This window comes from Anopheles merus, chromosome 2R (assembly GCF_017562075.2).
Source record: "Anopheles merus strain MAF chromosome 2R, AmerM5.1, whole genome shotgun sequence".
NCBI lineage: Eukaryota > Metazoa > Arthropoda > Insecta > Diptera > Culicidae > Anopheles > Anopheles merus.
Window position 1 is genome coordinate 14315006 of NC_054082.1, and position 19170 is coordinate 14334175.

At 45.9% G+C, this 19170-nt stretch overlaps 4 protein-coding genes across 4 annotated transcripts; 1 reads left to right on the top strand and 3 right to left on the bottom strand.

Moving 5' to 3' along the window:
• Positions 1 to 582: 582 nt before the first annotated feature.
• LOC121589065 lies at positions 583 to 1137 on the top strand. The gene is made up of 2 exons (XM_041907668.1): positions 583 to 737; positions 848 to 1137. The coding sequence occupies exons 1-2, from the start codon at positions 623 to 625 to the stop codon at positions 1054 to 1056; spliced, it is 324 nt and encodes a 107-aa protein (XP_041763602.1). The 5' UTR covers positions 583 to 622; the 3' UTR covers positions 1057 to 1137.
• Positions 1138 to 1350: 213 nt separating this feature from the next.
• On the bottom strand, positions 1351 to 1784 carry LOC121588827. The gene has a single exon (XM_041907223.1). The coding sequence runs from the start codon at positions 1710 to 1712 to the stop codon at positions 1446 to 1448; it is 267 nt and encodes an 88-aa protein (XP_041763157.1). The 5' UTR covers positions 1713 to 1784; the 3' UTR covers positions 1351 to 1445.
• Positions 1785 to 2108: 324 nt separating this feature from the next.
• Positions 2109 to 2678, bottom strand: LOC121588912 (accessory gland protein Acp62F-like). Its single transcript, XM_041907360.1, has 2 exons — positions 2519 to 2678; positions 2109 to 2447 (listed from the first exon to the last, which is right to left on the bottom strand). Exons 1-2 carry the CDS (start codon positions 2586 to 2588, stop codon positions 2227 to 2229), a joined length of 291 nt encoding a protein of 96 aa, XP_041763294.1. The 5' UTR covers positions 2589 to 2678; the 3' UTR covers positions 2109 to 2226.
• A 7908-nt stretch (positions 2679 to 10586) lies between these two features.
• Positions 10587 to 12030, bottom strand: LOC121590120. Its single transcript, XM_041909523.1, has 4 exons — positions 11263 to 12030; positions 11012 to 11158; positions 10788 to 10949; positions 10587 to 10709 (listed from the first exon to the last, which is right to left on the bottom strand). Exons 1-4 carry the CDS (start codon positions 12028 to 12030, stop codon positions 10587 to 10589), a joined length of 1200 nt encoding a protein of 399 aa, XP_041765457.1.
• Positions 12031 to 19170: the final 7140 nt, after the last annotated feature.

Here is a 19170-nt window from a genome sequence, read left to right on the forward strand (position 1 = left end):
GATATCTACATAACTACAATGAATGTGGCGATAGAATGTAATCAATAAATAAAATAAAAGAAGACACACCGTGAAGCATAATGTAAATTGGATGAAGCAGTGCTTGCGCCAAGCGAAAGCTTGACGCACCGAAGAACCGCTTGAAAGCTTTCCGAGCGCCTTTGCTTATGCAACCCGCATAACACGGAACTATGGGACACAAGCACTGTGACGATCAAAAATGTTTGTTGTAATATTTGTTTATGTTTTTCGAGCCCTTTTTTTTAATAATAAATCAGTTTGACTCAAAACATGAACTCTGTGTACCTACAATTATCTCCACGTTCAGCTCTAAACAGTTCATTCTTATGCACAACGTAGCGTACTTCTACCGACTAGCCAAACAATATGAGGCTCATGTTTACACAGCGATGGTACAGACACCGATTCATTAAGTACACGGTTCCGTATGGAAACAATTGTCCAAGAATAGGGGCTCGCTTTTTATAACGCGCGTTGTAATCCGCATCAGCACAATGCTTGATTCGCGAGAATTTTAAACCATTTGTTGTTTCAGCCGTTTTCAGCCGTACGGCTAAGCACATGGGACACACATCGTCGGCAGGATCAATGTCGACTTATAATGTACTGCATTAGCGATGCGCCTTGCCAGTCTGGTTCCTTTGCTAGCGCTTCCGCCATGCATATGTACGGAAAGTTGTGCACGTTGTTTTTGCTGCTCGCTTGGTGTAACGTTGGTAAGTGGTTGTCGCAAAAAATAAGCGAAATCTGGGTAAAATATTTGCTCCTTCTGACGATCTTTGTTGGTTGTTGTACTTTTTGTGCGTACTTTTTTTTGCTTCGGTAGCGTTCACCCGACAAGTGGTGCCCAACATACAAGTGTGTCCAGACTTTGCCGAGTTTACCTTCACCTACGAGTGCCAGCCAACGTGCGCCGAGCGGATCTGCACCATCACGCCAACGTCGGTGAAGCGGGACGCCTGTACGTGCAAGCTGGGCTACATCCGAGAGTACAAGAATGGACCGTGCGTACGAACCTCCAGATGTCCGCTGTGAGCAACGATAGGGGAGAAGATTATTGTGAATTGTCAAAGCGTCAAATGTATTAGAAAAATGTTAAATAAATAGTAAACCCAATGTAATAGACCACTTTTGAGTGCAACGAACGAACGTGTTTTGAGAACGAAACGAATTTTGTTGAGTTGTCGGTTGGATACTCATAAAAGGCATTGAAATTCGAAATGCCTGAAGGCATTGAAGTAGATAGCGCTGATATGTTTTGATGCATTTTCTAACATAAAACCAGACTATTAAAACGCACAAGTTTGGAACTATTACAACACGTACTCATAGGTTATTGTTACATTGTTTTATTTCATTTTTTCACTGCCAGTTTTGACACTTAGAGCTACTGCTTCCATCCGATCAATGGCGCCACCAACCGGCTATCCCAGGCAGCTCAGTGTGATGCTTTCCGGCACCGGTGTGCACTGGTCCGAGGCTATGCACTTGCCGCTGGTCAGATCGCGCTTGTAGCCAATGCGGCAGGCGCAGAAATCCTTCATCGGTATGCACGAACCCTGACAGGTGTCATCGCACCCATCGTCCGTAAACTCTTCGTAGATTGGATCGCATTGGAGCCCGGTTGCCGTTCTGGTGGCCAGTGCCATCAGCACAAGCAAAATGCAAACTCGCACGATCGACGTCCTCATGGTGGTGGGTACTCGCGTAACGATCTGTACGGGCACAAACTACACACAGTAATGGGGATTGGCGGTGGGTGATTCGATCTAGTGCCGCGAATCTCAGCAGCAGGGTTTGTTTTTACAACCGGACTGTCAAGCAGTTCTGCCAGACCTGTTGACAGTTGTGTACACAGGTGCGCAGATTCGGGGAAACAGTACCCCGTTTGGGGGTTGTACATTGAGTTGAGAGGGATTTAGGAGCGAATGAAATTGGAGTAGCAGGTTTTTTAGCGTGTATCGAACGACGGTACAAAGAAAGGCTACCGAAAACAATGTTCCGAAAATCATATGAGATTGAAGAAGTTTTTACCAGAACTAAAAATGGTTTTAAAGAGCCTCAATAAAAGAGAAAAATAACACAGGTTAATGTTTAATTTAAGTCTTTATTTTATAGCATTTTTAATATGACAGCTCGTCCTGAATCCATCTCGTATCATAATGAACAAACAGCGTCCCGCGTTTGTTGGCCCAACTTCCAGCATCAAGCGAAGCATGCAAAGCTGAACGCAGACATTTGGCGAAGAACCGGTATGTCTTCCGGAATGGAGCACTGGTTTTGGCGCACACACTGTTGCGTTTTCGGATCCTTCAAGTAACCGTCCATGCAGATGCAAATGTTGCGCACGCCCTTAAAGTCGCATGGAACGCCGCAGATGGAATCGCACGGTGCATCGGAGGTAAATTCCGAGTTGGCGGGACATTCTGTAGGGTTGGAATGAAAATTCGCTTCAGTGTTGAGAAAACGAAAGCAAAGTACCGTGACCATTTCTTACGCGCGCCAGTAGGGCCAACGAACAGGATGGCTAGCAGCAAACAAGCGGCGAAAACTGATGTCACCTGCATGATGAGTTTGACGCAAAGGTTGCCGCTCCGGATTGATTCGATGCGTACTTACATGAGAGCTACCGAGGAGTGTTCTGGGATGGGTGGCAGTAACACTTAGCAGGCGAAGCTGTTTTCATTGGTTCCGCGGAACACTTGAATCAACTTAGAAAACGTAAGCACTGGTAACGATCGATGTGGACACTGAGAAGAGTTTGTAAACGGTTCTTGAAATGCAGCGCTTACGTCGCTGGAGCATTGGGGGCACACATGGAATAATCGATCTTTTTTAATCGTGTTACTTCATTTACCTATGGGTAGATTTGATAATAGAGCTTTGTATTGGTTGAGGCAGAGGTCATATGACTACGATTAAAACAAATTAGCAACATTCGATTCCTAGCCTTGTTTATTGAAGAAATGACTGATTGTGAACCACACCGAGTCTATGAAATTAACAGAACTGGTCTAACAATACAACATTGTAGACTGTAACCGGGATGTTTCTAACAGTACGCGGTAAATGTACCCTGTCAACCGCCACGACACCGATCGGCATGTTTCGCACAAAAGGAATGTCGTGCCGAATCGCTGCATACCAACCAACGGGAAGGTTGCGATAGTTGGCAAGCTTACCTTGCAGCCGTCAACAGTCAGCGAAAGCGTTAGCAGCAGGGCGTTAAGCGCGTGTTTCAAAAATCTCCTCCGCCTGGGCGCGATAAACGGTTCGCGATAAAGGGATTAGGGAGCAAACTCGGTACTTATGCAACTGCATCGGGGAGGCACCAGTGCAAACCAATGGGAAGGCTCACACTGGTCCCGCCTGGACCGCACGGACCGGCAGCTGCAACGATCGCTAATTGAACCTGCCTGGAAGCGATGCAGACTGGTCAAAATGGCCTTATCCCCTCCCCCCCCCCTTTTCGCTAGGATGAGCAGCAGAAGGAAGCATAAATTATGATGCTGCTCAAAACGAATTCCTATCTGTGCGGGATTCTGCCCGTGCTATGCGGCGCTTCCAACCCCAAAAGACGATTATCAGCGGGCGCGTTGATTAGATTTACGGATTTGCTGGTATTCTAACCTCCTCCCATTCCCCCCCCCCCCCACCCAACTTGCAGCCCGGCAGTACGGCAATGCTACGGTGTTGACGCTGCACGAACCACACCACCCGTCCCGTAAACGGTTGGAATGTCCGTGTGAGAATAATTTCGTGCACTTGGGATGTGTTGTATGATGTGCGCCGTACGTAAGTCCGTCCGGCGGTGTTGTGCGTCCGGTACCGATTTGTTGCTTTTGTCGTTTTGTTCGTGTGCCAGTTCGGAAGGAGCTGGGAGGGGGGAGGAGGGAGGAGGTTGCAGTACGCGTGAACACGACGGAACTATTTGATCTGATGAGCAACACACCGCAAACACCGCGTGTATTTGACAGTCTCGCGAGACTTTCTTTCTCACACCAGGCCCGCCGCTGGGTAGAAGCTGCAAGTAGGCCCTAAGTAAACAACAATCATTAGGCGGCTCCACTTAGTTAGGGCCTGTGATTAGCGGTACGGTATGGCGTGTTAATTGGACGCCTGACTGTTGAAGTGTTTTGCTGTCGCGCTTGTTGTGGTCCGTCTCCAACACAGAGCTTTCGCTACACAGCAGAGCAGTTGAAGAACGTGTTCCGCAGAGGCAATGGCAGGGGTTTGGTCTGGGGGGGGGTCGTTGAACTATTTATGAGAGCAATTTGTAAACTATTTCCGCTAGTGCTATCCGTCAAGCGAGGAAGAATTACGATGCAGCTTGGAATTTTAATGCCATAGAAAAGCTCAACATTGGTTCCACCCGGCTTACATGGACACTTCATTCCGGGACAACAGCGTGAAAAGGGAATAAATAATGAATAAACCACATTTGGTCGGATTGAAAGGGCTTATCGAATGGGGTGGAAATGTTAGACGTCTTTTTTTTGTTTTGTTTTGGAGTGAAAGAGTTTTCCTCTTAAAAGTTTTTTGTTTGTTGGTATTTGGTAAGGATGTAAGTAACCTAGCAGAAAATGAAAAACAAAAAAATGCTCACTTTCCCATGAAACCTTACCCTTCCCTCCTTTGACGGAGGCAGAACAATAACAACTCGGGGGAAGGATGGATGAAAGGAATCGATCGACCAAAGCCCGAAAAAAGACGGAACAAAACCACCGAAACCAACATTACACCATTTGAGCTAAGCAGCAGGCATTACTGGCCAGAAGGTTCGAAGTAATCGAACCGGAAGGAAGCAGCTGGTACTTGCCAGGCTAGGTTGGCCAGCCCGCACTTCAAGCCGACCATTGCTCGGGGTGTAAACTTTTAACGAAACAAAATGCTGCGGCGAGCGAATCGGCGAGATATGGCAAGAGTGTGTGTGAGAGAGAGAGCGAGAGAGATCAAGAGAGAGTGAAAGAGAAGGACAGCAACAAAAAACTAGCCCCAAAACTAGGGTTGAAATTGGGAAACTTTTGATTAAATTTCATTAGAACCTTCCGCATCCCTTTTGGGGAGCACAACACTTCAACCGAACCCGATTTCGATAGGATTAGGTGTGGAAGAAAGAGAAAAAAAGAAATGGAAAGGGAACCAGCACGTCTCACAGCATCAAACGGCTGTAGATTGAAAAGCGAAAAGGAAAATTCACGAAACCAAACTGTGTGTCGTGGGGAAAAGCAAAGAACAATCAGCCACCGGAGCAAGCTTTTCGCTTCACTTACGCCTGGTGGGCGGTGTTTTTGTTGGGTCCATTGGGAGCGTAAGCAAATCGTTGAAAGCATTCTTTCCCCATTGTTTCGGTGTTGACGGGGGTGATCCTACAGCACCATAGCCATCGTAGCGCAAAACGGCAAAAGATGTTCGCTTATCAGCGTCATCATTATTAACTATTATCATCGGCAGCGATCGTTGTTGCTAGGATCAATGAGGGCCGTTGAAGTGATAGCTTGTCGTCAGTGTTATATGTTCACGGGGCAGCATTAGAAGGAAGGAAAGAGGGTGCCCAAATGTTTTTCACTGCAGGGGTGTAACGTGTTTTGTGGCCGGTTAATATTTGCTGTAGAGGATAGTGCAGATGGGGTAGGAATTTGTTTTGAGGTTAGTGTGTAAGGCTTTTGATATTTGTCAAAGACTAGCATGGGGTTACATAATTGAAGGGCGTTTGAAGTTTGAAGGTGCAAACATTCACCAAAGCATGGTTCTACGCGTGGGAAGGAGAGATACAAATTAGATGAAATGAGCAAGTTGAAGAATAGATGCAAAGCCATACCAAAATAGCACTTTGTATTACAAATTGCATAACTTCGGGCTGGTTTCTGAGAGCAGACAGCCAGGACGTGCTGGACGTCGCTATTTAAAATTTTGAATTTTGATTGCAAGCAGAAGGCTTATCTCGTCCTAACTTTTATTCTATCGATTTTTTTCGGTACATCTTTGGCTCTATCAAACCTGTGGCATTTCTTGGAATCAACAAAAGAGCTTAACTGTTTAGCAATTTTCGGATTTGAAACTTTTTGAACAGAATGGAGTTGAAACACTTTCACACTAGCAATACTACGAAATGGAGTTGTGTCGAAATTTTAAGGTAGCTAGCTTTATATGGTCAATTTTTAGGAATTATCAGTACAAGCATGAATAACATGTTTTAGAAACGATTTGTATTAGAGATCTGTTCGGGCTAGGGCTAGGCTAAACCGCTTGCAGTCAAATTGCTACACTTCAAATGTAGTTCGTTGATAAACTCGAACGTTTTATGCATCAACAACGCTCTACAGCATACTTTAAAGCCAGCTTTAATTCTACCACTTTAATGAAGCATCGCCAATTGCACCGCATTGCTTGAACCGTTACATGGATATGGTTTGTCTGCCGTTTGGTTTGCGTGCATTCTGTGCTTTAAAATTTTTTTTCAATGGAATTAAAAACACGAACAAACAGCATCGCCCATTTGCGCTCCTGTCTCGCTTCTCAGCCTCGGTAAACCGATCAATGTTTCAGGCCTTTCAAGCGTGCTCGTTGCGTTTCCCCAAATCCACAATCCGTACACGTTAAATCATTAAAAAACCATTTTATGTGACAAAACCCAACCAAAGGGGGTTGAAGCTGAGCTCGCAAGGATTGCAAACAGAGCATTATTGAATTGGTTAAAAAAGCACGCACACATACACGCATCTTCCGCCCCCTTTTCGGTCATGCCTGTACATTCACTGTCGCAATGAAATTTCCTCATCGGCTGCCGGTTCCTTCTGCCACTCCAAGCTCCGCACCATGGATGTGATGTTCGGACCGGTCGGATCGGTTACGTTTAATTAATTTAATAAACTCAACGACGGCACAGCGTCTGTGTGCGTGGGCTCACGCTCTCAGTTCGAGCCGGGTGAGCATGGGCGTTTTGGTTGCTGCGCCACCTAATGGGAAGAAAATGAGAGCACCCGGGCTGGGCGTTTTGTAGCGGGCGGAAACCGAAAAACCTCCTCAAATAAATCACAAACCATTGAAGGAATGATTAAAAAGATGGAATTCAATTACGCTGTTTACAAACATGTGACAAGGCCGGCCGATATTTACACGCTGCACGATAAAAGAAGCGCATTGCCACAAACAAACACGTGCGCGCATATCGGTCGCGATATGAGGCTGTACGGTTAATAAATTACGCTTCGAGGCACCGAAAAGCACAACATCCCCAGCAACCAGTGCCCGCGCCGGGGACGGGGGCAGTCGGATTGGCCGAAATCAACGCACCAGTACCAGTCGCGGACAGGCTTTTGCTGCATTTAAAACAGTGCTCCGGCCGCGGTCCAGCTGTGGTGGTGCGGCCATGCAGCAACCATTGCAGCAGCCATCCATTTCAATGATCCCTTATCGAAGTTCAATCCCTGTCGGGGCTTGCCTGTGACGGCTTTGGGGTTTGGGAAATGGGCCGGTCGACATCGACCAACACTTGTCATCGGGTTTGAGGTGGGTGGGGGGGACGCAACCGAATTGTTCAATGTTCAGTCACCGAACGGCAAAATGAACTCCCGTGGGCAGTAAAACGCGGGTTAATTACGGTTGCTCACTATGGACTGGGCCGAGAGTCGCTAGGTCGTAGTTGTTGCTGTTGTGCGAAAATAGGAAGGGATGCGGTTAAGAGGAGACTGGGTGAGCTTGAGGGAGGAGTGATAATGAGCTTCCCTTCCTTGAGCTTTTTTATTGTGTGTGTGTGTAAACGTACCAGTGGGATGAAGAGTGGGCACCGCCGGGTTTGGTGGTTGATCCGAAACGTCCGACCATAATTGATTGCAAGCGCACCAGCAGTCTCTTGCGTACTTTATGATCGTTCACGTTTTGGAGCGGGTATGGAGCTGAAACAATACACCGCAAACCGAACCTACGGGACATCGATACGATTATTGACATAATCCGTACCCCTCATTGGAAAGTCAGTTGCACCTGCAGTAGAGTAAAGGAGTGAAGTAAAAATGTTGATACATTTTTATATTTTATTTTCATAGCTTGAGTGAACATGAGTGTCGTGTGAAATACTTTTTGCCATTAGTAAAGAATAAAAATTAGAACGAAAGTCATCCCATAAATTGTGTATTCAAATCAACTGTTTTCGTCAGTTGATTCACTAAAAGCACTGCATTATGGCTATTAACTATCTGAATTTAAATTGGGAAAGCTATTAGCTGATGATGCAGTAAAGTGGAACTATTTAGGATTATTAGCAATTCCCATAAATATCCCACAACAAAATGGACTCTTATTACTTATTACAAGTGCATTTTGCAATAAAAAACGAACGCCAAGCACCCAAATGGAACACGGTTGTACGGTTTTCATTCCCAAAAATAAGCACACAGTAACACGTAACAGTGAAACCCATTTGCTTCGCTTGATGAAATGCTTGTAAGGCATGCAACGCCAGTACGTCGAAAGGAAGAATGCATCCCGCTGCCCGCACGAACGCAAACAAAATCGACAGGTGGAACATTCGACAACGATCTGGCCACCACGCTCTGTGCAACGACAGCCACCGACACGAAGCTCGATGCCGGTGGATGAAATTAGATTTTCCAAGATCCAAGTGTGCATAGGCAGACGGCCGTCAGGGGCGCATGGGATGGCCGTTTGCGGAACTCGGCACGGCACACGATGAATTACGTCTACGAGTTGCGTCGAGTGCAGTCGAGCCATCGAAAAGGCACAAAAGATTGCACTGGAACCGCAAGAGCAAATGAAATGCAAACCGGTGAAAAGTTAATTTCTGACGCTGGTTTTCCATGCTTTCGCTGCGGACGCTACAGCCACTTGCTTGCTTTGCTTGCGTTGCTTTGGTGGTGGTGATGGTAGTTAGATGCGGTAACGATGGTCGAGATGGCAGCGATGATGGATTCGAATGAGGGAAGCGGACAAAAAAATGAAAAAAAACAGAACAGCACTCGATTAGTGATGAAGTGCCCGAGAAGTAAATCAAAGGAGTGTACGAGACGAAGCAATGTATAGGAACAGAAATAAGTCTCGGCACGGAAAAGTGTCGCTTGTTCGCGGTGCCAGCGCTTTCCCGCCCGTCGCGGTAGGGTAGAAAGAACGTACCGAGCACGAACGAAGGAGGATGAAATCAAGTTTAATTAACTTGGCAAATAGAAAATGAAGTGTAAAAATGCTTCCTTTTTATAGTTAATTAAAATGCTAGAAGCGATAAGTAGAAGGTGAAGGGAATGGACCCTGGCGCGCGGGTGCTGCCTCGCAAATGGAAGTCCGTCGCCGTGCACGAACGATGAGGAACGGACGCAGTGTCACCACAGGCATCTCCACCGAGCACGCCCGGGCCGGGCACCCGGGCAGTGAACAAACAGTGACTGATGATTGTGGTCAGTCCATTAGGTCGCCTACTGTTCCGTGCGGTATGGATGGCTTAAGCAGTGGTTGCTGCCGCCGTCAACGTGCGTCCCGGTGCGTTTTCACAAAGTTGCGCCCGTCCCGGCGAAAGCCTTTCCGCTCATTAGGCGGTTGTTGGGCGCTTGGGGTTTTGTTGTTGTGGTATTGTGAGTTTTATCGGCAAAACGGAAGCGTGAGTGGGGGCTAAATGAGTTCACTTAGCAACAATGAAATGAATTGGCGATGATGAAGCTTGAAGCTAGCGGTTGTTTTACTGGTTGGAGGTTTTTTTTTTTTTCAGTGGGAAAATGATGTAGTCTCGAGCAAGAGTGTTGAAGAACATTTCCATTGGCATAGTTGATGAAGTGTTGATGAGGTGAAGTGAATTGGAATTTAAATGGAGAGAAAATTCCTCCTTTTGTACGCTTTGAATTATTCTGTAGGATTAGTTTTAAGCATTGCTGCTAGAAATATTTATACATTTATGCAGAAATAGTGCAAATGTACCAATGTTGATGTATTTTGAAGTCGTAATAGAAATGGATATTAATTGTACAAGAATACTCATTTTACACTAACCTGAAAGCCTGAGATACCCCTACTTAATAGTGGCACATATCTTGAAACAGGACGTATTGAAACTGTCCACAACCACTGTCCAGCAAGATTAGATACTATAACGCTTTAGGCAATAGTATAAATTTGTATATGAATTTGGAAGAAAAAGAGATTTTTTTACATAGCACCTAGACTAACATAAATTAGTTTCTAACATGATTGGAATAAGGAATTAATTTTAAGTATGGATATGTACTCGTTGAAGCCAGAAGACTAATTAAATAAATAAATATATAAATACAAAATACGAAATATGCATCACTTCAAAACTCATTCAAAAACAACTAAAGTTGTCCCAGAGATACAACAGAGCTAATAAAAGTAATTTAATTATTTGTAATGATCTCCATCTCTATCTGCAGCATTTTATTAAATGAATGTATGAATGTTAAATGAAAATAAAGAACATGACGTAAATTTGACTGTGTAATTATTAAAACTTGTTGGTACTTAGTGTAACAACTTTCTAGGATGATGATTTTATCGTAACATGTTTCTTAAGGCAGTAGCAACAATTACAGCTGCATTTTTCAACTCCTAGCAGCGAACGGTTTCGATGAGTTACTCCCATGCCAATATGATATCTTGCTCTTGCTGTAGTCGATGTGAAACTGCATCAGCAGTACCACAAAGTTAGAGATGGCTGCCAACATCTGGAACGAAACAAAGCTTCGGTGAGTCAATTCCTTTGCATTAGAACCGATAGCATACCAGGAACGAACGCTTCAAACCCCCGTGAGCAGCTCAAAGTCCATCGTAAACATGCCGGCAATGTTTATTTTCAGCATCGAGTGGTTAAGCGACAGCAGGAAAGTGTTGAGAGTCGCGTGGAAGTATCTATCCTGCCCGGGAATCAACGATAGGCGATGAACGGTCGATTTGATCTTTTGACTCTGTGTTACAGACAGTGGAAAATGATTGCATTTTCTAACGAACGCGTATGCGTATGTTTTACCTTTTCCGAAATTGCATAACACACGGCAATCAGCTGTGCCGTATACATGCCGTACACTAGAATCATCATCGTACCCATTGCTTCGAGTATGTGCGGGCTTGGATTCCCCAGCGAGAGGGTGTAAAAGTGGGTAAATTGATAGAAGAACTTACACGAAAGGGAACGGGACCGAGAACGAGAGGGAAAGCAACATTAAATGTAAGTCGGTAAGTGATAAGAAACTGTAGCCAGCTTTCTCCCGAGATATGAACCTTCGACATGAGCTCTTGGAACAAAATTAACAAGTACAGCGCCATCGACAGGGAGTAGTAGGGCAGTATCTTCTGCACACTGCCGGCATACTGCTGGTACTGCTGCAGGTGCAGTTGCAGCCGGCGGGACGGCGGAAGCAATTCGTTCGCACCGGGCCGTATGCAGATGGTCCACAGGTCGGCGAGCGTGTCGTTGATTTCCCCGAGCGTCAATCGCTGCACAAACAGCAGGGCGTAAAAGTTGTTCACGTGTGCTATGTTCGGTATGAGGCTGACCATGAACAGCACCGCCTGGACGAGGCTGATTTCCGCCCATTCAATCAGCGTTAGGTAGACGGACACGTGGAGCGTGTAGGTGGCGCACGGCAGCAGCACGAGCTGGGCGAGCAGCTGCACCTGCTCGCCCAGTGCGACCGTGGTGCGGCGCGCCAGGGCACGCACACCCGCCAGCAGGTCGGTAAGAAGCTGCCGGTAGGTTTCGAGAAAGAGCAATTGCTGCACCGCGATCAGCACACAGTTCCCGTTGAGGACCAAGTTTTCCACCGCGTGTAGGATGTCCTGCATGCCCACCTTGGGAATCTTCATGCGTTCCGGCAACCGGCCGAGCCTGTACTGTACCGCGGCGAACAGCAGCAGCAGTACGGTTGCAACCGGCACGAACGGTTTGCAAGTGTCGAAGCGTCTTTTGCGAAAGTTGTAACGGAACGGCACCAGACCGGCGGCGTAGCTGAGCAGCAGATTGAAGTAGAGGGAAAACAGTAACAGCATTTGGCTTGCTGGTTTGTTTGGAGCGAGCGCGCGCGCGTGTCTGTTTGTGTTGGCTTTGTGAGCACTGCCGCAACGAAGTGATGACACTTAAGGTCCGACAGCGGCCGGTGTACCGGTAGCTCAATTAATGGGATCCACCCGCCGCTGATAACGTTTTGATGAGCCATTTTTATCATTCACTTTCCGATTGAATAAAACATAATGTAGTGGGGATGATTGAGCGGCGGGCATTGCCATCGGCTTATACGAACGTATCACCTGGAGAAAATTATTAATGATGTACTCCGTGTGCATTAATCATTGCTGGGCTCGGTTCGGCGAACCGGGCGTTAGATAGATAAACGGTGGACTAGAGCAGGAGTCGGACTAAAGCGGTATGATTAATACATATATTAGCCGAATAGAACGAACACGTTTGCGTTGATGAACATGCTTTTGGTTAATTTGGATTGTTCACATGGTTTCCAAGAGCTTAGCTGTTATGCCAATTACATGTGATGTGAGTGTCTGTTATGACTTTTCTACAAAAAGAGGTTTAGTTTAGATGTAGTACAAAGTATGAGTATGTTTAAGCTTCATATTATTCAAAATTACACACAAGTACGCTAACTAAGTGTCATTTGTCAGGTGAATTGCATAGCTGCAGGCGTTTTAGTGCGAACATTGCCTACTTTTACACGCACACACTGGCACTATGGATTAATTAAAGGTTACCATCACTAAACGGGCGCTCTTGAACCATCTCGCCAATGTGTCCAACGTTGCCATCGATTGATTTAAACCATCTTCCTCCTCGCTTACTGCAGTGCATCGATCAACTTTAATGAGAAATGTGTTTGTGAAAGGGATTGCCTGTCATCCGGGCCGGGCTTGGGCTGCCATTAGGGCTTGGCCCGCGCCAGGAAGGAAGCAACCACCACACACTCCGCCCGGTGCACGCACAATCTATCATCGTCTAATTTTCTGCCCAACTGATTGGTCTTTCCTGACTTGCAGGATCGCTCGGGCTGATAAAATGACGCTCCGTACCGTATCCTCGCGATGCAGCCGGCTGCATCTCAACCGGTTTCTAATAAATTTTCGTTATCCTTAGCTCTTTGTCATTGCCGTACTAGGTGATGGTGTGCCGAAGATCAACGGTTGTGTACCATCGTTTCCAGTGTGCGGCAGGTTTTATGGATTGATGCGCTTAAGAGTGTACGGTTTTCGGGATGGTAGCAGCATGGTGATGGGTTTTTATCGTGCCGTTGCCGAGGCGCGTAAGCAGCCTCGTTGACGTTGACGTTTTCGCAACCGTGCCCGTGAAGATGATGAAGATTCATTTGGCCGTTTGACCGTACGCCGGTCTGGCTGTACCGTACTGGAGCGACAACACGAGAGGAGTAGCGTCACAGGGCGTCCAAAGTGATCCATTGTTCAGAGCTTTGAGTGGTTTGAGCGGCGGGCAGAGGGTTGCGACGGTAGCAGAATCGGTGCAAGTGTAATATGAAAGTGATGACTACCTACCGTTTAGCTATCGATATGAGGTGGTTCGATCGATTGAAGAAGCTTCTCGGAAGCGAGTTTAATGTTGTGTACACTTTTTCAGCATCTCAAGATGAAAGCTCGATGTTGTCTTGCACTGGTCAGGAGAGGAGTGAAACTTGGTGTGTCATACGAGAATGTCATTATATATTTGCAAAAGCATGACAAACAATGCGTCTGTTCGAAAGCACCAATTAGATTCTTATTAGGATCAAGTCAATATTTGTCAAATGAGCCTCATTCTCGTATTTATCTTAACTGATTTGCTTGCAAACCTGATAGAAGGTGGCAATGCCATTTAATCCTATCATAGTTGCTGCCACCAGCTCCGAGCTATCTCGGCACATTGGTTTTAATTAATTTTTACTGTTTGCATTCGACCAGTGACAAAGGAGCTGCATCCAAGAACCTGATGAATGAAAACGGTTCTGCAACCAAGAAGGGTAGTGGTAGAATAGTGTGTGCTTTAAATACGGCATCATTCTTCCATCCCCGGATGTCGTTTCCTTGCGCTAACGATCGCTTTTATCGCCTATCAGCAGTCATCGGACGGATTTACAGATGGATGGAAAGAACAAATGACTAAGACGGTAAGGAATTTTGTTCATCCAACTGGACGTTGTACAGCGATCGCGAATGTGGGTCGTAAATCGTACAGTTACAATTTACTACACCCGGTGACAGGGGGTAAATGGCTCAAGGGCACAAACGAACGGGTCCCGATTTCCGTAAGCCGTTGTCATTTTGATGCACTCGTTAAGTGGAGCATAAAACTGGCCAGCCAGTGGGATGGTTCAGCGGAAAGATGTCTGTACGGCTGGTCGGCAGAACCAGAAGTTGCTCCACCGTGTGCGGTACGTGATCTGACTTGATAGAATTGGCGGTGGGGCAATCCGAGCCCCTCGTAAAGCGAGCCAATAGTTTGGGCTTATCGTTGAACCGTGAAATAATAAGCCCTGCTCGCCGGTTATACGGCCGGGCACAGCTACTGCTGCTGCTGCTGCGACTGCTGGTACAGCAATCGTAATGATTACGAAGAAAGTTAATTAAATCTAACGTTCGGCGTACGTGGATAAGAGTAGAGGAGAGCACAGGAGTGCTCGCACGATTGGTGCTATGAGACGTATAAATCTTGCCGAACCGAAAACGGGATCATTGAGTGAATTGACACCGATTAGAGCAGGGATAAAGATTTGTGGATTGTGCATAGTGCAGAACGGAAACAGATTTGCTGCTGCTCATTGTGGGAAATTGCTTTGGTTTGGTGGAATAATAGCGTTTTGGCTTTTTATTTGATGTATGCTTGAGGCATACATACAGCATTTAATTACTTTTTTTTAAATAAATGTTTTGATTTGACAGTTCAACAGGTCACAAGCTACCATTTACAAATTTATTTAGTATTTAGTGGTGGTTCTTTAAAATTGTGTTTTTTTAAAACCTACGTTAAAAGTTAAAAAAGAGAGACGATTAATAATATACAATAGATAAATATATAAGGAAAGCAATTGGAAAGAAAGTTCTTCTAACCATACTGCTTTCACAATCAGTAAATAATCATTTGGCTTGATTTTTCACCAGCTATTCCCTCTTTATAAAATACAAGAAATGTTTTGTGCAAGAAGTAGCTATATTATTATTTTCTATTTCCACAGATGAAGTGCAACGTCGATTGCATGATTGCCGCTTATTCCGCAACTCAACGCAAACAACGTTAACCCAACCGTGGGGAGTTTCAATTCACGGCAAGATTTTTGGTTGTGCTCCTTGCCGTGGGCCAAGTGTCTACTGCATTGTAAGAAAAGCAGGTAAACATCGAGTGCCTTTGGCAAGCCCAAGCTGCATCGTATCGGCACTACAGCCTGCACCAACAACGAAATAATGCATGAACAGTTGAGAAGAGTGGAGTTTTTCGGAGGTTTCCGGCAATTGTTATTTATGGTGCACCAGAATGGCATTTATAGTTTGCCGAACGAAGGAAGTACGGTGGTTGCTGCTGCCCAGCCACTGAAGCAGAGCGGTTGTGTACGGTTGGTTTCACCGCATTTTGTCACCGAAAACAATCGCCCCCTGGTGAAGGGGGATGCTGGTGAATGTGCACACACACACACACACACACACACACACACACACACACACACACACACACACACACACACACACACACACACACACATACACACACACAAAGAACGGTCTGTGTTTTCCTAGGCTCGAGTAATGGGATCCTGTGTTTAACCTTTGTGTATGGATGGGAAGGGGTATGTGTGTTGCCGGGCTGGTTATTTCATTGCTCCGTTTGTTTATTGAAAAGTTGCACTTGATTTGACCATTAGCCGGTCGGGGCTGGGTTTTTGGCATGCGATATGTGCAGTTTATTGCATCACCTGAGGGCTGATTGTGTTTGGAGGATTTTTCTGCTGGTTGGTTTGTGGTTGTAGTTTTATGGTGGAAAATCGAGTTTGAGAGTGGAATGTGAAGAGTGCTGTTTTTGTAAACTTCTTTCATCGTTAATACAGCCGCACAAACACAGCCCAAGAGGGGCAAGTTGAGTTTGCAAACCAGGAGGCGGAAACTAAGATCTAAGCAATTGAAGTTTTCCTCTTAAAATGGCGTAAGTGCAATGGACCGATTTCCTATTTCTGTACCTCTTCATCATCGGTTCAATACATCGCATCGTACAGTAAGTCCAGTGGGGGGGGGGGAAAATAGTTACCCATTTTTTGTTTTCGTCGCAGCAGCAAACGGGATAGTGTGCCATTTGGCTAAAGCATTTGCACATTTTTGTCAATGTAAAGTTGTGCCTCTTGGAGACGTCTTGCAAACACTTTCTGTGAAGGATTGTTAGCGAATGGTTTGGGCGAGCTCGTTTGCACTGTGCCACACATCCACATTGAAGTTGCGCTCGTCATACGAAAAGAAGCTTTGTCACGGGGTAAAATTGGAAGTGCATTCTTGAGAAAAATAGAGTTTCTGCTTCTTTTTTGAGGCGTGCATTCGACAGTACACATTGTGCTGGCAGTTGGGAAAAACAAATACGGTCTACAAAAGGTTTTCAACCAAATGGGAGGGCTGTCATGCGAATGGTTGCGCTGCGAGCTATATTATTTTGTAGATTGTCACCATTCAGCGGCGCTTCGGCGATGTTCGGTATGAGTATGCACCAAAGTGCACTGTAGTTGAGTCGGTTTGATGAGACAAAGTCAATGGTTGAGTGGGAAGAGTTGATTTATTTTGAAATTTGTCACATTTTATTTCATTCGAAGAAAATCTTCTCATTACCTTTAGTGACAAGAAAGGCGAAAGCAAATTAATTAGCAAATGCTGTAATAAGCTTTGATTAAAATCAGACAAATGCCAATAAAACATCAATCATTTAAAAGCTCTTGATCATTTAAAAGCAGCGTACGAAGCAGCGCAATCAATACTTAGCACCGATAATATTTATATTCATTTGCAAACCAATTATCGTGGCAGAAGTTCGAGTCGGTTTCTTTGTATTTATTTTTAATTTGTTTTCAAATTATTACACCCATCATCGTTATGAAATGTTCCGACATTTTCCTCCCTTGTTTACAGGCGAAATGAAACGTTAACTTCTTAACCAGCTGCATTTTCATGGACCACTGATTCCCTCCCTCCCGTACGGGGGCGTTGCTCACACCCATCTGCGCTCCGTACCCGGTGGCAAGAAATGAATTCCTCTAATTAGAATCAATTTCTGCTTGTTTCTTTCGAAGCTTTCTGGTCAGCTTTGCTCGGGCGGCGAGTTTCTTTGCTTGCGAACTGCCCCGGACCAGCCCCTGACCGTCCAGCTCACGATTCTGCCCAGTTGGCTCGATGAAGAAATTAGTGCTTTGTTGCTGCTGCTGCTGATGATTCCAGTTGACCCAACGATGTTTCGCCCCCCAAATAGGCGGTAGAGAGGGAGAGGGGGTGTGAGCGAGAGAGATTAAAGTAAGTGAGTTCAGCTAGCGAGAAGCGAGCGCACGGCGCAACAAGCGGAACGGGGTGAAAAGGATAAACTTTCTTAATTATAATCTAATTCCTTTATTAGGTGATGCCTTGCGTCTTGAGCTCGTTATTTGCGTCCCGTTTGCTTCGGCGCCGCCGTCGTGTGCGTCGACAGGAAAACATGCTCGAGATGAAACATTGTGACACATCCCAGCGAGTTGCGAGAGTCGCTGGAGCACCGCACCTCAAGGACTGCCCCGGTTAAGCGGGGAGTCGCCGCCAGCTGTGACGTGCGAAGGATAGGGCGGAAGAGTGTTCGCGGAACGTTCATTGTGCTGTGCGAATGGAGAGGTTTTAATGTGGACGCGCTTGGACGTGCTTATGCTTTTATGCCGGAAAGCGAGCTCGTCCCCTTTTTTTGTTGTGTGCTACCCATTAAGCCCATGTCTGGTCTGCTGAACGGCTTGGCCAGCTCAAAGCTCCCCCTCGACCCGTGTGGGTTTTTCTCGCGCTCGTGTTCCTAATTTTGTGCGGAAATGTTGCGCTCGCTCGCCCGAGCCCCGTCTGCAAAGGAGAAGCTAAACAGGAAATGGTTATTTTTTCATATAATCACCTCGAACGGCGACCATTCATCATTGTTTCGTCACACCGGTGGTGCAAAGTTTGTGTCTTTTCTTGTGTGCGCCGCGGCATAGAAAAGGGAGAGCTTGGGCTAGCGCGAACCCACAACCCATCGTCGTAACGTCGACACCACGAGTGACACCCGGCCACACAGTACCGTTTTCGCACACGGCTCACAAAACCCATACACACACACAGACACACACACACACACTTCCACAAAGAGAGACAGGTCGCGCTATAATAAAGTTATCTTCGCCCGGTTCCATCCTGCGGCGTGTGAGTTATGGACGGGAGCGGTTTCGGTTTGGAACGTGAGACGTACTAAAATAATAAAAAGAAAAACCGACAACAAAAAAGAACCCCATCGAAAGCACGTCGATGTTGGCCACTGTACGGACTCGGGGTGTGAATGCGGATGCTAATAAATTATTCATTCAGCGTACTCATCACCGGTTGTCATACGTTTCGGCGCGTTTTTCGGGATGCCGCGCCACGTTCGGTCGGGATGCCGAAAATGCGCTAAGCTTTCGAAAATCTATTATTTCACTTTCACCCGTGGCCCCCCCTTCTGTCGGGCGATGATAGAAAAGTTGTATCTGTGGGAAAAGTGTGGGAGCGCGGGGCAGGCAGGTATTGCTTACGTGGGGTGCGCCCGAGGCAGCAGGAAACACACTTTAAGAGGCGGCAGCTTAAAGCGGTCGGATTTTAGGTGTTATTTTTCCTGGCGTCTAAAAATAATACTTTACATGTTTTCCCTTTTCCGGTGCGGTGAAACTGTCGAATGTCGTAGGCAGTGTTGGGGCGGCTCCATTCGTATAAAGCTCAGGTAACAGGAAATTCAATTCGTTGAGTTCCTAAGAAATGGCAACGCTGTGTAATGGAGGTTGCAATTGTGGGAACAGAAATGATAGAATTAGGTATTGCAGGGAGTTGTTCAGCTAAACATGCTAAGAATCAGTGTTTTGAGAAAAAAATGAAGAAAACAAGCTGATCCTGTTTTAATTGAACAAGGCAAGCAAAACAAAAAGAAGCATTATT

What these genes read in the sequence shown, in the direction of transcription:
- LOC121589065 (XM_041907668.1), top strand. Translation starts at nt 623, where the DNA reads ATGTACTGCATTAGCGATGCGCCTTGCCAGTCTGGTTCCTTTGCTAGC. An exon ending in GCTCGCTTGGTGTAACGTTG is followed by an intron (nt 738 to 847) that starts GTAAGTGGTTGT and finishes TTGCTTCGGTAG; the next exon opens with CGTTCACCCGACAAGTGGTG.
- LOC121588827 (XM_041907223.1), bottom strand. Translation starts at nt 1,712, where the DNA reads ATGAGGACGTCGATCGTGCGAGTTTGCATTTTGCTTGTGCTGATGGCA.
- LOC121588912 (XM_041907360.1), bottom strand. Translation starts at nt 2,588, where the DNA reads ATGCAGGTGACATCAGTTTTCGCCGCTTGTTTGCTGCTAGCCATCCTG. An exon ending in CGTTGGCCCTACTGGCGCGC is followed by an intron (nt 2,448 to 2,518) that starts GTAAGAAATGGT and finishes CCAACCCTACAG; the next exon opens with AATGTCCCGCCAACTCGGAA.
- LOC121590120 (XM_041909523.1), bottom strand. Translation starts at nt 12,030, where the DNA reads ATGCTGTTACTGTTTTCCCTCTACTTCAATCTGCTGCTCAGCTACGCC. An exon ending in TCCAAGAGCTCATGTCGAAG is followed by an intron (nt 11,159 to 11,262) that starts GTTCATATCTCG and finishes CTTTCGTGTAAG; the next exon opens with TTCTTCTATCAATTTACCCA. An exon ending in ACTTTGAGCTGCTCACGGGG is followed by an intron (nt 10,710 to 10,787) that starts GTTTGAAGCGTT and finishes GTTTCGTTCCAG; the next exon opens with ATGTTGGCAGCCATCTCTAA.